General features: G+C 41.5%; 1 protein-coding gene across 7 annotated transcripts in view; it reads right to left on the bottom strand.

Moving 5' to 3' along the window:
* Positions 1–15,296, bottom strand: part of TRIM24 (tripartite motif containing 24) — a 125,485-nt gene that overhangs the window by 70,667 nt on the left and 39,522 nt on the right. For all 7 annotated transcript variants that reach the window (XM_063642298.1, XM_055284166.2, XM_063642299.1 and 4 more), the window contains exon 2: positions 10,918–11,036. In XM_063642298.1, coding sequence (XP_063498368.1) covers positions 10,918–11,036 — 119 coding nt within the window. The remainder of the gene's footprint in view (positions 1–10,917; positions 11,037–15,296) is intronic.

Raw genomic sequence — 15,296 nt, 5'->3', positions numbered from 1 at the left:
AACAGCATGTACAAAAAGTCCTAAGCAAGAAGAGCAGGCAGGTTCAAAGAACTGAACGAAGGTAAGTATGACTGAAGTGGTGCAATTGAGGGGAAGACTGGTAAGAGAAGCTAGGACAAGAGACAGGGGCCAGATTAAGCAGAGTCACAAGGCAATTTTGGTGTTTGTCCAAATAAGTCTATTAAAAGCTTTTAATAAAGTGACACGGCCAGATTTGCATTTTTATGTCACAATGGCTACAATGTAGAGAACAAATGAGAAAAGGAGCAAGTGTTTCTGTATAATGACAAGCTAGGAAGATTTTTCAGTGGCTTTGGTGAGGGTTGCTGGAAGTGGAATGTGGAGATGAGAACAGGTTTGACAGTAAAATTTTTTTCCACTTCACTCAGCAATTGACACTAACCAAATTCCAAATACCTGATATGTCCATAAACCAAAATCTACCTTTTATCTGCTCTTATCATCTTCAATCTTTCTAACAACACTTGATATCAGTGACTCCTGCTTCCTAGAAATCATGTGAATTCCTTAATAGTTGCCAATCCTCCTATCTCATCTGATTGTCACTGTGGACCCCACCCTTCCTCCTCTAATTCTGTAGTTTTTGATTATAGGGATTGATCGCATCTACTTCCTTAGCCTCACACAGCATCTCTAAAAGGATGTAATCTAAAATTTAATCTCCACAGTAAGCTATAAAAAGAAATAAGTAATTTCTATTTACACTGCTCAGGAGAGATTGCTAGTATATAAAGCAAAATAAAACAGGAAAAGTGTGTGTGTAATGCTACTGCTTATTCAAGAAAGATGGTAATATGGTTTGTATCTGTGTGCCTGCCCAAATCTCATGCCGAACTGTAATCCCCAATGTTGGAGGTGGGGCCTGCTGGGAGGTAGGTGGATCATGGGGCTGATTTCCCCCTTGGTGCTGTTCTCATGATAGTGACTGAGTTCTCACGAGATCTAGTTGTTTAAGTGTGTGGCGCCTCCCCCCTCTCTTTTTTTGCTCCTGCTCCAGCCATGTGGACGAGCCTGCTCTCTTCACCTTCTGCCATGATTGTAAGCTGAGCAGATGCCAGCATCATGCTTCCTGTACAGCCTGAAGAACCATGGGCCAATTAAACCTCTTTTAAGTTACCCAGTCTCAGATATTTCTTTATAGCAATGTAAGACCAGACTGATACAGAAAATTGGTACTGAGGAGTGGGGCACTGCTATAAAGATACCTTAAAATGTGGAAGCAGCGTTGGAACTGGGTAATGGGCAGAATTTCAAACAATTTGGAGGGCACAGAAGAAGGCAGGAAGGTGAGAAAAATTTTGGAACTTCCTAGAGATTTGTTAAATTGTTGGAACCAAAATGCTGACAGTAATATGACAATGAAGTCCAGGCTGAGGAGGTCACAGATGGAAATAAACTTATTGGGAAATGGAGCAAAGGTCACTTTTGTTACACCTTGGCAAAGAGCTTGGTTGGACTGTGCCCCTGCTTTAGGGATCTGTGGAACTCTGAATTTGAGTGATTATTTAGAGTATCTCATGGATGAAATTTCTAAGCAGCAATGTTCAAGTGATCTGGCTGCTTCTAACAACCTATGCTCATATGTGTGAGCAAATAAGTGACCTGAAGTTGGAACTTAGATATTTCAAAGGGAAGCAGAGCATAAAAGTTTGGAAAGTTTGCAGCCTGGCACCATGTGGTAGAAAAGAAAAGCCCATTTTCCAGGGAGGAATTCAAGCAGGCTGCAGAAACTGGGGGTAGGGGGAAGGCCTTGAAGGCATTTCAGAGACATTCTGAGCAGCCACTCTTGTCACAGGCCCAGAGGCCTAGAAGGACTGAATGGTTTTACAGGCCAGGCCAGGCTCAGGGGCTCACTCCCCTGAGAAGCCTCAGGACACTGCTCCCTGTGTCCCAGCCTCTCCAGTTCCAGCCATGGCTCAAAGAGGTCCAGATACAGCTCAGGCCGCTGCTTCACAGGGTGCAAGGCATAAGCCTTGGCAGCTTCCACGTGCTGTTAAGCCTGCAGGTACACAGAATGCAAGAGGTGAGATTTGGGAGCCTCTCTCTGCCTAGATTTCAGAAGACTTATAGAAAGGCCTGGATGTCCAAGCAGAAGCCTGCTGCAGGGGCAGAGCCTTCACAGAGAACCTCTACTCGGGCAGTACAGAGGAGAAATGTGGGGCTGGAGCACCCAAAGTCCCCACTGGGGCCCTCCCAAGTGAGCTGTGAGAAGAGTGCCACTGCCCTCTAGAACCCAGGATGGTAGATTTAAGATTTAATGACTGCGCTGCTGGGTTTTGGACTGCACAAGGCCTGCAGCCCCTTTCTTTTGGCCGATTTCTCCATTTTGGAATGGGAGTATTTACCCAATGCCTGTACCTACACTGTATCTTGGAAGTAACATGTTTTTGACTTTACAGGCTCATAGGGAGAAAAGACTTGCCTTGTCATTCTCATCTCAAATATGAGACTTACGACTTTTTGAGAGTTAATGCTGAAATGGTTAAGACTCTGGGGGACTGTTGGGAGGCATGATTGTGTTTTGAAATGTGAGAAGGACATTACATTTGGGAGGGGCTGGGGTGGAATGATATGGTTTGAATCTGTGTCCCTGACCAAATTTCATGTAGAATTGTAATCCCCAATGTTGGAGGTGGGACCTGATGGGAGGTGACTGGATCATGGGGGTGGATATCCTCCTTGGTGCTGTTCTCATGGTATTGAGTTCACATGGAGATGTGTTCATTTACAAGTGTGTGGCATGGCCAGGCGTGGTGGCTCACACATGTAATCCCAGCACTTTGGGAGGCTGAGGTGGGCAGATTACCTGAGGTCAGGAGTCCGAGACCAGTTTGGCTAACATGGTGAAACCCCGTTTCTACTAAAAATACAAAAAATTAGCTGGGCATGGTGGTACACACCTGTAATCCCAGCTACTCGGGAGCCTGAGGCAGGAGAATCGCTTGAACCTCGGAGGCAGAGGTTGCAGTGAGCCGAGACTAGCCATTGCACTCCTGCTTGGGCAACAAGAGTAAAACTCCATCTCAAAAAAAAAAAAGAAAGAAAGAAAGAAAGAAAAAAGCGTGTGGCACCTCCCACCCTCTTTTGGCTCCTGCTCCGGCCACATGTAAGACAAGCCTGCTGCCCCTTCACCTTCCACCATGATTGTAAGTTTCCTGAGGCCTCCCCAGAAGCTGAGCAGATGCCAGCAACAGGCTTCCTGTACAGCCAGTGAAACCGTGAGCCAATTAAACCTCTTTTCTTTATAAATTACCCAGTCTCAGGTATTTCTTTATAGCAATGCAAAAACAGAGTGATACAGATGGGATGGAGTGGGATGATTTATTTTTAAATTTGTACATTAATATAATATTTAAAAAGGAAGGATAATCCATAAAGGACATTAAATAGTTACCTATAAGGTTGGGAAGAAATAAGGTAGATGGGTAGACAAGACAGGGATAGAAGTTTATAGATTTTATTTTCAAACAACATGAATGTTTTACATGTAGTTATATAATATTTTAAAAATTTAAATTCCTAAATGTCAAGAGCAAAATTTAATAAATGAACCTGCCTAATCAAGTGGGTGACTGAACTGCACAGAGAAGATTTATTTATTTCAGGTAACTTTAAAACATGATTTGATTGGCTGGGCACAGTGGCTCACATCTGTAATCCTAGCACTTTGGGAGGCCAAGGCAGGCGGAATGCCTGAGCTCAGGAGTTCGAGACCAGCCTGGGCAACATAGTGAAACTCCGTCTCTACTAAAATAATATAAAAAATTAGCCGGATGTGGTGGTGTGCGCCTGTAGTCCCAGCTACTCTGGAGGCTGAGGCAGAAGAATTGCTTGAACCTGAGAGGTGGAGGTTGCAGTGAGCCAAGATCGCACCACTGCATTCCAGCCTGGGCAACAGAGTGAGACTCCTTCTCTTTAAAAAACAAAAAAACAAAAAAAACAAAAAAAAAACAAAAAAAACCAACATGATTTGATTGAATATCTCCAGTGCATACATATAACTGCTGTCTTTCTTGCTTTCTGTTTTGATACAAACATTCTACAACTTCTATTTTCAGCTCCAACTCCACTCTACTATAAACTCCTATTCTGCAAGCAACATTTATGCTTTACAAGCTGGTTTCACATTCGAGTCTAACAACGGGTAGTGCTGGAGGGAGAACGAGATGTCAGAAGAAGGCACTTGATTCTCATAGTTGGCTTCCTCTTTTCTTCCTATCTGCATGTAACTTCTGTGAGCATCACACTAGTGATGCTGCTTCATCCCAGGTGCAGCAGTTCCTTCCTACAATGGAGCTAGGTCTAGTTTGCAGTTTTCCAATATTTGTAGAACCAGCTTTACTGTAATCCACTTCAGAGATGCCAGCACCACTACTTCTGCTCGTCAGAAGTCTGAGTCCCAAGCCAAACACCCAGACCCCATCACCAGCCAAGACGCACTTCCTTCTCAGGTGTTTAAGTTCCATGAGGCCCTTCCTCTGAGCTTTTAATAATTCCATCCTTTTGCATTTGTTCCCTCAGCTGCTTCTCGAAGTTGCTACCTCTGTGATACTTTAAGAATTGTATTTGTATCTTTTCAGAAAATGTTGTATCTAGTCTATAATTCTTTTTTTCTTTTCTTTTTCCTTTTTTTTTGAGACAGAGTTTCACTCTGTCATCCAGGCTAGAGTGCTGTGGTGCAATCTTGGCTCACTACAACCCCCGCCTCTGGGTTCAAGCAATTTTCCTGCCTCACCCTCCCAAGTAGCTGGGATTACAGGCAGGTGCCACCACGCCTGGCTAATTTTTTTGTATTTTTAGTAGAGACAGGCTTTCACCATATTGGTCAGGCTGGTCTCGAACTCCTAATCTTGAGATCCGCCTGTCTCAGCCTCACAAAGTATTGGGATTACAGGCATAAGCCACCATGCCCGGCCTTATAATTCTTAATTTTAAGAATTAAAATGATTCCTAATTGCACCAAGACTGTATTATATATTACACATATAAATTACGCATATAATATATATTACATATATATTATATATATATAAACTTTTTTTCCTAGAGAAAACAAATTACATCAATGCAATTAAGAACCAACATTCCGGCTGGGTGCAGTGGCTCACGCCTGTAACCCCAGCACTTCGGGAGGCTGAGGAGGGTGGATAACTTGATCTTAGGAGTTTGAGACCAGCCTGGCCAACATGGTGAAACCCCACTCTGCTAAAAATACAAAAATTAGCAGGGCATGGTGGTGAGCACCTGTAATCCCAGCTACTAGGGAGGCTGAGGTAGGAGAATAGCTTGAACCCAGGAGGCGGAGGTTGCAGTGAGCTGAGATCACGCTACTGCACTCCAGCCTGGGTGACAGAGTGAGATTCTGTCTCAAAAACAAACAAAAAAGTCAATATAGGCTGGGGGCGCGGTGGCTCACGCCTGTAATCCCAGCACTTTGGGAGGCTGAGGCAGGTGGATCATCTGAGGTCGGCAGTTCAAGATCAGCCTGACCAACGTGGAGAAACCCCATCTCTACTAAAAATAAAAAATTAGCCGGGTGTGGTGGCGCATGCCTGTAATCCCAGCTACTCGAGAGACGGAGGCAGAAGAATCGCTTGAACCCAGGAGGCGGAGGTTGCGGTGAACCGAGATCATGCCATTGCACTCCAGCTTGGACAACAAGAGTGAAACTCCAACTCAAAAAAAAAAAAAAAGTCAATATATACTTATACTTTCTTTTATAAATAAAGTCTCTGCCAGGCATGGTGACTCACGCCTGTAATCCCAGTGCTTTCGGAGGCAGAGGCGGGCAGATCACAAGGTCAGGAGTTTGAGACCAGCCCGGCCAACATGGTGAAACCCCGTCTCTACTAAAAATACAAAAAATTAGCTGGGTGTAGTGGCACAAGCCTGTAGTCCCAGCTACTCGAGAGGCTGAGGCAAGAAAATCGCTTGAACCTGGGAGGAGGAGGTTGCAGTGGGCTGGGATCACACCACTGCACTCCAGCCTGGGCAACAGAGCGAGACTCCATCTCTAAATAAATAAATAAAGTCTCTGTTAGATCATTCCCTGAAAGGCCTAGACAGGTGATCAACTCAATGATGATGAGCACCCATTGTACCATACTGTGGTCTCCAAATATTACTTCCCATGAAAAGGAATCAAGGCACCTAGGAGAAATGGCTGCTTCAAGGTCTAGAACAGAAAAAACAGCAAGGGAGATAGCAATGACTACTGCAGACTGAAACAGAGGGACACACACACACACACACACACACAAACACACGCGCACACACACACACTCCTATTAGTCACCTCTGAAGAATCCTAAGAAATTAACTTACTGGGCCAGGCGCGGTGGCTCACGCTTGTAATCCCAGCACTTTGGGAGGCCGAGGCGGGCGGATCACGAGGTCAGGAGATCGAGACCACAGTGAAACCCCGTCTCTACTAAAAATACAAAAAAATTAGCTGGGCATGGTGGCGGGCGCCTGTAGTCCCAGCTACTTGGAGAGGCTGAGGCAGGAGAATGGCGTGAACCCGGGAGGCGCAGCTTGCAGTGAGCCGACATCGCGTCACTGCACTCCAGCCTGGGCGACAGAGCGAGACTCCGTCTCAAAAAAAAAAAAAAAAAAAAAAGAAATTAATTTACTGCTCTAAAAATTGGAAACTAAAGGGAAGGAATCAAAATTGAACTGACCTTTCCTGGATGAACTATAGCTCAGGGTAATCAAAGAATTGATGAAGGAAGCTTTCTCTTTCTATTCCACTTAAGAAATAAAGAGGAATAATAGAATAAAAATGTCACTATTTTTCAAAGCCCTAATGAAATACGGGATCTTGGCAGTGATCATTAATGGCCATTAACATCAGAAAAAAAGAAAGACAACCAGACACCATATGCTTCCTGATGAGCATACACATGGACATACGGATCAAAGTAGTCTTATCCTTCTCCCACAATGGAACCAGAACCTAAACAAGCCACTACATTTTTATTCACAGTTTCACAAGATATATAATCAGCACGTTAAATGACTTCATGGAAATTATCAGCAAAATTCAGAATAAAGCTAACTCTATTGAATATGCCACTCAGTTTATGCAACAAAAATGTTAAATAGGAAGAAAAGGAAATCAAGAGAAGCAAAGGGGTAACTTGAGATTAAACAGGTTTGAGACAAATCAACCAAATGTAATGTGTAGGCCTTGTTGGATCCTTATAGAACCAAACCATTGTTTAAAAAAACTTATAATAATCAGATCCATTTGATTACTGCTTAGATATTTGATAATAATGACAGATCATTTTAAAAAAATTTTTTTTTTTTTTTTTTTAGATAGGGTCTCACTGTGTCACCCAGGCTGGGGTGCAGTGGCATGATTATGGCTCACTGCAGCCTCCATCTCCTTGAGCGCAGGTGATCCTCCAACCTCAGTCTCCCAACTAGCTGGGACTACAGGTGCACACCACCACACCCAGCTTGCTTGCTTTTCTTTCTTTTTCATTCATTCATTCATTCGCGCAGACAGGGTTTCACCATGTTGCCCAGGCTGGTCCTTTTATTTTTACACAGAAATTCATATGGTAGTTATGTTTACAGAAAAAATATTTTATTGAAGTACATACCAAAATATTTACAGATGAGGCCGGGCACAGTGGCTTATGCCTGTAATCCCAGCACTTTGGGAGGCTGAGGTGGGTGGATCACCTGAGGTCAGGAGCTTGCAACCAGTCTGGCAAACATGGTGAAACCCTGTCTCTACTAAAAATACAAAAATTAGCCAGGCGTGGTGGTGGGCACCTGTAATCCCAGCTACTTGGGAGATGCGGTTGCAGTGAGCCAAGACCTCGCCATTGCACTCCAGCCTGGGCAACAAGAGCAAAACTCCATCTCAAAAAAAAAAAAAAAAAAATTACAGATGAAATCATACAAATTAGGCTGGAATTAACATCAATGTAATCTAGTGGTTGGGGGTGTAGTATCAGAGTATGCACAAAACAAGAGTTGATGGCTATTGATCTCCGTGATGGGTCCATGGGCGTTTGTTATGTCAACTGCTTCTTTAGCAATGCTTGAAATTATCTACAACAAAAAGTTTTTAAAATTTTTCAAAATCTCCAGCTATGAACTCTTTATAGAGCACCACTCTAACCATGGATGACACCTCTACTTTACAGTCTCACAGGCAATGCAAACTCAATCCCATTCAAAACCAATTTATTATCTCTACCTAACTCCCATCCTCTTTATCATGATCTCTGTGAAAGGCACCATCCAGGCAGAAAACATCTCTCACCTTCCACACCCAGTCAGGCATATCAAGTTCTCTCTGAGTGGTAACTTCCTTTCCTTATTGTTACCATGCTAATTCAGCTCCCACTACCTCTTGCTAAGTACTGCCTGGTTCCAATTCATCCCCCATATGACCTCTCCAGTCTCCATCCTCACCAAATGCCCCCAGCAGCACCCTATGCTCATACCACATTTCCTACCCCAACCCATGCATGCCCAGTATCAATCTTTAGGATGTCTAAATGTTGGGCTGCATCTCTAGTTTAACTTCTTCCTACTATGTTTCTGTGACAGAAGCAGACTAAATAAACATAAACACACTGAAAACTAATTGATCACATGGAGGTATAAAGCAGCCTCTTAAACTTGTCCTTTGGATTAGAATCCCTTTAACTCTCATGTCCTATTATCATCATTTTATGTCATACGAATATCCTATCTGATTGACATTTATTTATGCTACTTTACATTTGAGGATTACTTATGCTACCGTATTTTTTAGTTTTCTGGATTGAGCATGCACATGTACTACTATGAATATGACTAATGAGTATCTAGGATAGCTATAATCACATGTAAAGCAAAGTGACATGACGCAATGGAAGACGGACACAAAATCATTTGTATTTAGAAGAGAACTTTCAGAGGACTTAAGTGCTCAACACTGTAGCCTACATAAATAATTATGTTTCTTTCTTTAAGGATGGTTTCACAATTAAACAATTAGAAAGTTTATCTCCCACAGCAAGCCTGTCTGTTTTGGCCCTTGATAAGGTTCACATCAAGAAGAATTGTGGATACTTTCCAAACTACAAAAACAGGTATTTTAGTCAGTGGTAGTTATGTTCATTTGAAGTGAACCTTAAATTCCTGTAGTTCTACCAAGGACAAAAAACTAAAAATTCAACAAAAAGTACAGAAATTAACCATGTGATTACTAAAGAGTCCTGAAAAACATAGCTAATAATTGCTTTTCCCTAACCAGATTCAGTTCTTTCCCAGATCTTCTGTTCCAAGTTAAGGGAACTGCTTAAAGGAATCATCAATAAATCAAGATCCAAAAGGAGACAAATACACTATACTTACCACAAGCTGTAGAATTAATCTCAACATGGCTAATCCCCACGGAGTACTACAGATTATGCATGATAGATTTGACATCTATATTTAAGAACCCAACAGAGATGTGGGTTATAGAAATTAGAAAGAAAAGAAAAACACCATTAGATCTCTAAATCCAACACCTTGGACAATGCTACCAAATGAGGCTTTAGTTAGCTGGGCATGGTGGCATAAACCTGTAGTCCCAGCGACTCAGGAGGCTACAGTGGGAGAATCACTTGAGCCCAGGAGTTGGAGACTGCAGTGAGCTATGACTACATCACTGAACTCCAGACTGGGCGACAGAATGAGACCCTGTCTCAACATCAACAACAACAACAAAAACAACAACCCCCCAAAAACAAATGAAGCTTTCAAAGTAACACCATGTAGAAAAGAAGGCTTTCTTAAAAATGTAAAAACCTTACTGATCAAAGACATGGTGTCTTTCATATGTATCATTATAGAGCTTATCATTAAAATAGAAAAAAAGTGAAAAACTGAGCTTGAAATAAAAATCTCATTGTCAATACACAGTAAAAGTACAAAGAAATCAAATAACGTCAAATATAGAATAATGGTTTCTCTGGAGGAGACTGGAATGTGGGTATGCAATCAAGAGCTTCTGGACTGTCACTGTTTTATTTCTTAAGGTGAATAAATCATTATTCTTTATATTCCTTTTAAAATGTTATATAATTTTATAGATCAATTATCTAATGTTTGGCTCCTTTTATTTTAGAGATCTCCAGCATTTTAGGTTGCCTCATCAATAGTTGGCAAAAGAGGCCAGGCACGGTGGCTCACGCCTATAATCCCAACACTCTGAGAGGCCGAGGCGGGTGGATTACTCGAGGCCAGCCTGGCCAACATGGTGAAATGCCATGTCTACTAAAAATACAAAAATTAGCTGGGCATAGTGGTGCATGCCTGTAATCCCAGCTACTCATGAGGCTGAGATGAGAGAAGCACTCAACATGGTGAAATGCCATGTCTACTAAAAATACAAAAATTAGCTGGGCATAGTGGTGCATGCCTGTAATCCCAGCTACTCATGAGGCTGAGATGAGAGAAGCACTCAAACCCAGGAGGAGGAGGTGGAAGTGAGCCAAGATCGCACCACTGTACTCCAGCCTGGGCAACAGCGCAAGACCCCAGCTCAATTAAAAAAAAAAAAAAAAGAGGCCGGGTGCGGTGGCTCACGCCTGTAATCCCAGCAGTTTGGGAGGCTGAGGCGGGCGGATCAAGAGGTCAGGAGATCTAGGCCGTCCTGGCTAACATGGTGAAACCCCGTCTCTACTAAAAATACAAGAAATTAGCCGGGCATGGTGACACCCGCCTGTAGTCCCAGCTACTCGGGAGGCTGAGGCAGGAGAATGGTGTGAACCTGGGGGGCGGAGCTTGCAGTGAACGGAGATAGTGCCACTGAACTCCAGCCTGGGCAACAGAGTGAGACTCCATTCCCCCCCCCGCCAAAAAAAAAGAGCTGGCAAAAGGTTCAAGATGTAATACACTTACCTGATTTGACTTTTCTACTGTACTGCTGGGAACCTCAGTAGTGTCCTTCACAAAAAAGTTATCTATGATGTGTCTCTCTGCACATTCTTGGCTGCAAACTGGGCATCGAATGACTCCAACTAGGAAAAACAAAATTATATTCTAAGTTTTAATACAAATATACTGAGTACTTAACCAATACATCTCATTCAAACTGTGACTTTGTTCTTTCTCAATGTCCGTTCTTTTTAAATTCATACCTGCTGTCACTTAAAAACAATTGTCTATGTAAATATACTAATCTTATCTATACATCACACATGAAATATTAAACGATGCATAAATTCTGCATAATTTTAAATGAAATGCCTCCCTTCCCCCACATCATCATGGGCTAAATGCTTCTACTGTTTAGCAACTTCTCTGGCAGTGGTTTTCCAACAGAAATGTACAGAACCATATGGGAGATTCTCAAAAGAACAAGGAGCTCAGGTTTTCTCTAGACCTGCAAAATTAGGATTTCTGGAAGTAGAACAGACATGTTCCTTTTGTTTAAAATCTCCACAGAGATTGTGAAACGCCATTTCCTTTTCACAAATGCAAACAGTATTCCTTTGAACAAAAAAGAATGGTCTTTCGTAGTGCTTGGTAAAAACAACAAATAAAAATAACAAGAGTTAAAATCTAATATAAACGACCAGTTAATGGGTGCAGCACACCAACATGGCACATGTATACATATGTAACAAACCTGCACATTGTGCACATGTACCCTAAAACTTAAATAAAAAAAAAACTCTAATATAAACTTGATGCCATATAATTTAAACTATGGAAGACTGCAATAAGGTTCCCAGATATATTTTTTAATGAAATGCATAAGAACAAATACAAAGTAATCCAAAGGCCAATGTCATTTGTATAAACAAACAACAAACAAACATTTAATGAAAAAAAATTTTTTTTACAATAGCAACAAAAATATATTAAGTTCTTAGAAATAAATTTTAAAAGATTGTGAAGGTCGTTGTGCAGGAAAATATTAAGCTATATTTAAAAATATTTTAAAGTATCTAAATCATGAAGAAAGCATGTTCATGATGGTAAAGATACCAATGCTCCCACAAACATATTTACAGATTCAATGCACCTCTAGTAACAATCCCAACAGAAATTTCCATAGAATTTTGACAAGCTGAGGGGACATGCCTACCAACTAATAAAACCTACTATAAAGCTATAACAATTAAAATGGTGTGATATTTTTTAAGGCTTACATAAATGTACACTTTATATATATCAGATGTTCACTAGAAATCAGTGGGAAAAGGGATGAACTTTTCATGTTGCTGGAACAACTACTGGGGGTGGAGAATGAAATTAGATCCTACTTTATCTGATCTAAAAAAATAACTATTTTGAGATTAACAACTATAAAACTTTCACAAGAAAATTTAAGAGAATATCTTTGTGACCTTGGAATACAAATTTATTGGAATAAATTTTTAAGCAAGAAAGAAAAAGCAAGAGCTATAAGGGAAAGATTAATATATTCACCTTTGTTACAGTTCTTTGTTACAGAACTACAGCTAGTGAAAACATTACCACGAACAAAATGAGAAGACAAGCCTCAAGCTGGAAGATCTATCTAAACACACAGTACTGGCAAAGAATTAATACTTAAAATCTGGAAAGATGTCACAATGCATTTCAGAGAAGAGAAAGATGGAGTAAACCTAATTTTCATTATGCCTCCAGCTTCACACAGCTAAGAACTCTAGACATTCTATATAAAACATTAAGTGTTACCCCCATTTTACAGATGAGGAAACTGAGTGCTACGACTGGCCCATGGTCACACAACCACTACTGACATGTCGTGCACACTCTACAATGTAAGTACTTAAATGGAGATATAGCATGGACTTTAAAACTGTACAAGACCTAGATTAGCCCTCTTCATTGATTGCTCTGTAACTCCTAATCAATCTTTTTGAGCCTCTTTTTCATCTTCTATAAAAGAGTAATACATGATAATCATCATGCTAGTTAACCTATTGAGAACTTGCTATGTTCTAGTTATTGTGCTCAATATTCCACTTCCATTAGAACAACTCTGAGGCAGGATTGTTGTAACGATTTTACATGAGTAAATGCACAAAACAGGTCTAGCCTAGGCTGGTACCTGATAAACCTGGGCAGTAAGCCCTGTACTGTCCAGCTAAAATCAGATGACAATAGCTGGCTCTTTCTGAATCAGGTAGATGAGGACCAGCACAATCTCATCTATATTGACTCCCTCAAAGTATGAACTCTAAGGCTACAAATAAATTCTGAGTCATGGATATACCTCTACCTAATAAGGAACAATTAAAACCAAATGTTAGTAAATCCTAAATTTACATCTCTACCAGAATTTCATTCCCAAGCCCCAGATGTATCTTTTTTTCAGTACTAGAAAAACAAAGCACTACATATTACACAGTAAATACAATCATGAGCTGCATGATGGTTTTTTGTTGTTGTTGCTACTGTTTTGTTTTGTTTTGTTTTGTTTTGTTTTGTTTTGTTTTTGAGACAGAGTCTTGCCCTGTCTCCCAGGCTGGCGTGCAGCGACATGATCTTGGCTCACTGCAACCTCTGCCTCCCTGGTTCAAGTGATTCTCCTGCCTCAGCCTCCCAAGTAGCTGGGACTACAGGCACGTGCCACCACACCCAGCTAATTTTTTGTATTTTTAGTACAGATGGGTTTTCACCATGTTAGCCAGGATGGTCTTGATCTCCTGACCTTTTGATCTGTCCACCTCAGCCTCCCAAAGTGCTGGGATTACAGGCATGACCCACCACACCTGGCCACTGCATAACGTTTTTTTAGCCAACAATGGATCGCATATATGTCAGTGGTATCATAAAATTATAATGAAGCTGAAGGCCGGGTGTGGTGGCTCACACCTGTAATCCTAGCAATTTGGGAAGCCGAGGTGCGCAGATCACTTGAGGTCAGGAGTTCAAGACCAGCTTGGTCAACATGGGGAAACCCCGTCTCTACTAAAAATGCAAAAGTTGGCTGGGTGCAGTGGCATGTGCCTGTAGTCCCAGCTACTCAGGAGGCTGAGGCAGGAGAATTGCTTGAACCCCAGGAGGCGGAGGTTGCAATGAGCCGAGATCATGCCACTGCACTCCAGCCTGGGTGACAGAGTGAGACTCCATCTCAAAAATAAATAAATAAATAAAAATAAAATGGAGCTGAAAAATTCTTATCACCTAGTGAAAACTGTGGTAATATTGATAATACTGTGGTGCAATGCATTACTCATGTGTTTAGGGTGATGCTGGTATAAACAAGCCTACTGAGCTGCCAGTCATATAAAAGTATATAATGTTCTAGGCCCCCTTCATATGCACTCATCACTCACTCCCTGACTCACCCAGAGCAAATTCCAGTCCTGCAAGCACAACCATGATAACTGCTCTATACAGGTGTACCTTTTTTTTTTTATCTTTTACACTGTATTTTTCTAGGTTTTAGATATGTTTAGATATAAAAATACCATTGTGTTACAGATGAATACTACAGTATTCAGTACAGTAACATGCTGTACAGATTTGTAGCCTAGGAGCAACAGACTGTACCATATTCTCTTGGTGTGTAGTAGGCTAAGCCATATAGGTTTGTGTAAGTACACCCTATGATATTTATACAACAAAATTGCCAAAACTGCACCACCATGCCTGGATAATTTTTTTTTTTTAATGTACAGACTGGGTCTCACTATATTGCCCAGGCTGCTCTCAAACTCCTGGGCTCAAGGGATCCTCCTGCCTTGGCCTCCCAAAGTGCTGGGATTACAGGCATAAGCCATGGTGCCTGGCCTTAATCCTTTTTTTTTTTTTTTTGAAACAAGTCCCACTCTGGTTGCCCAAGCTGGAATGCAGCAACATGATCTTGGCTCACTGCAGCCTCCACCTCTCGGGCTCAGGTGATTCTCCCACCTCAGCCTCCTGAATAGCTGGGACTACAGGCCTGTGCCACCACACTCCACTAATATTTTTGTATTTTTAGTAGAGACAGGGTTTCACTATGTTGTCCAGGATAGTCTCAAACTCCTGGCCTCAAGCAATCCGCCTGTCTCAGCCTCCCAGAGTGCTGGGATTACAGGCTTATATAACCCACCATACCTGGCCTCTTATTCCTTTTTTCTACAAATGAAATGTTTCAAGCTTTTGGGTTTTGAGATGTGAATATGATTTGTTATCTCCTTTCTGTGAAGTTTTAGTTTCTAAACCTAAGCATAATGCAGGGCTTATGTTTTGACATTATGTGCTAGGAATGGCTTGTACTTCTTTTGACTGCCTAGCTCCACAAAAGAGATGTACGTGGATTTCAAGTCTCTTATTAC

The sequence above is a fragment of the Symphalangus syndactylus genome, chromosome 6 (genome assembly GCF_028878055.3).
Source record: "Symphalangus syndactylus isolate Jambi chromosome 6, NHGRI_mSymSyn1-v2.1_pri, whole genome shotgun sequence".
NCBI lineage: Eukaryota > Metazoa > Chordata > Mammalia > Primates > Hylobatidae > Symphalangus > Symphalangus syndactylus.
Note: the sequence above shows the minus strand (reverse complement) of the source record. Positions and strands in the feature narration are given on the sequence as shown.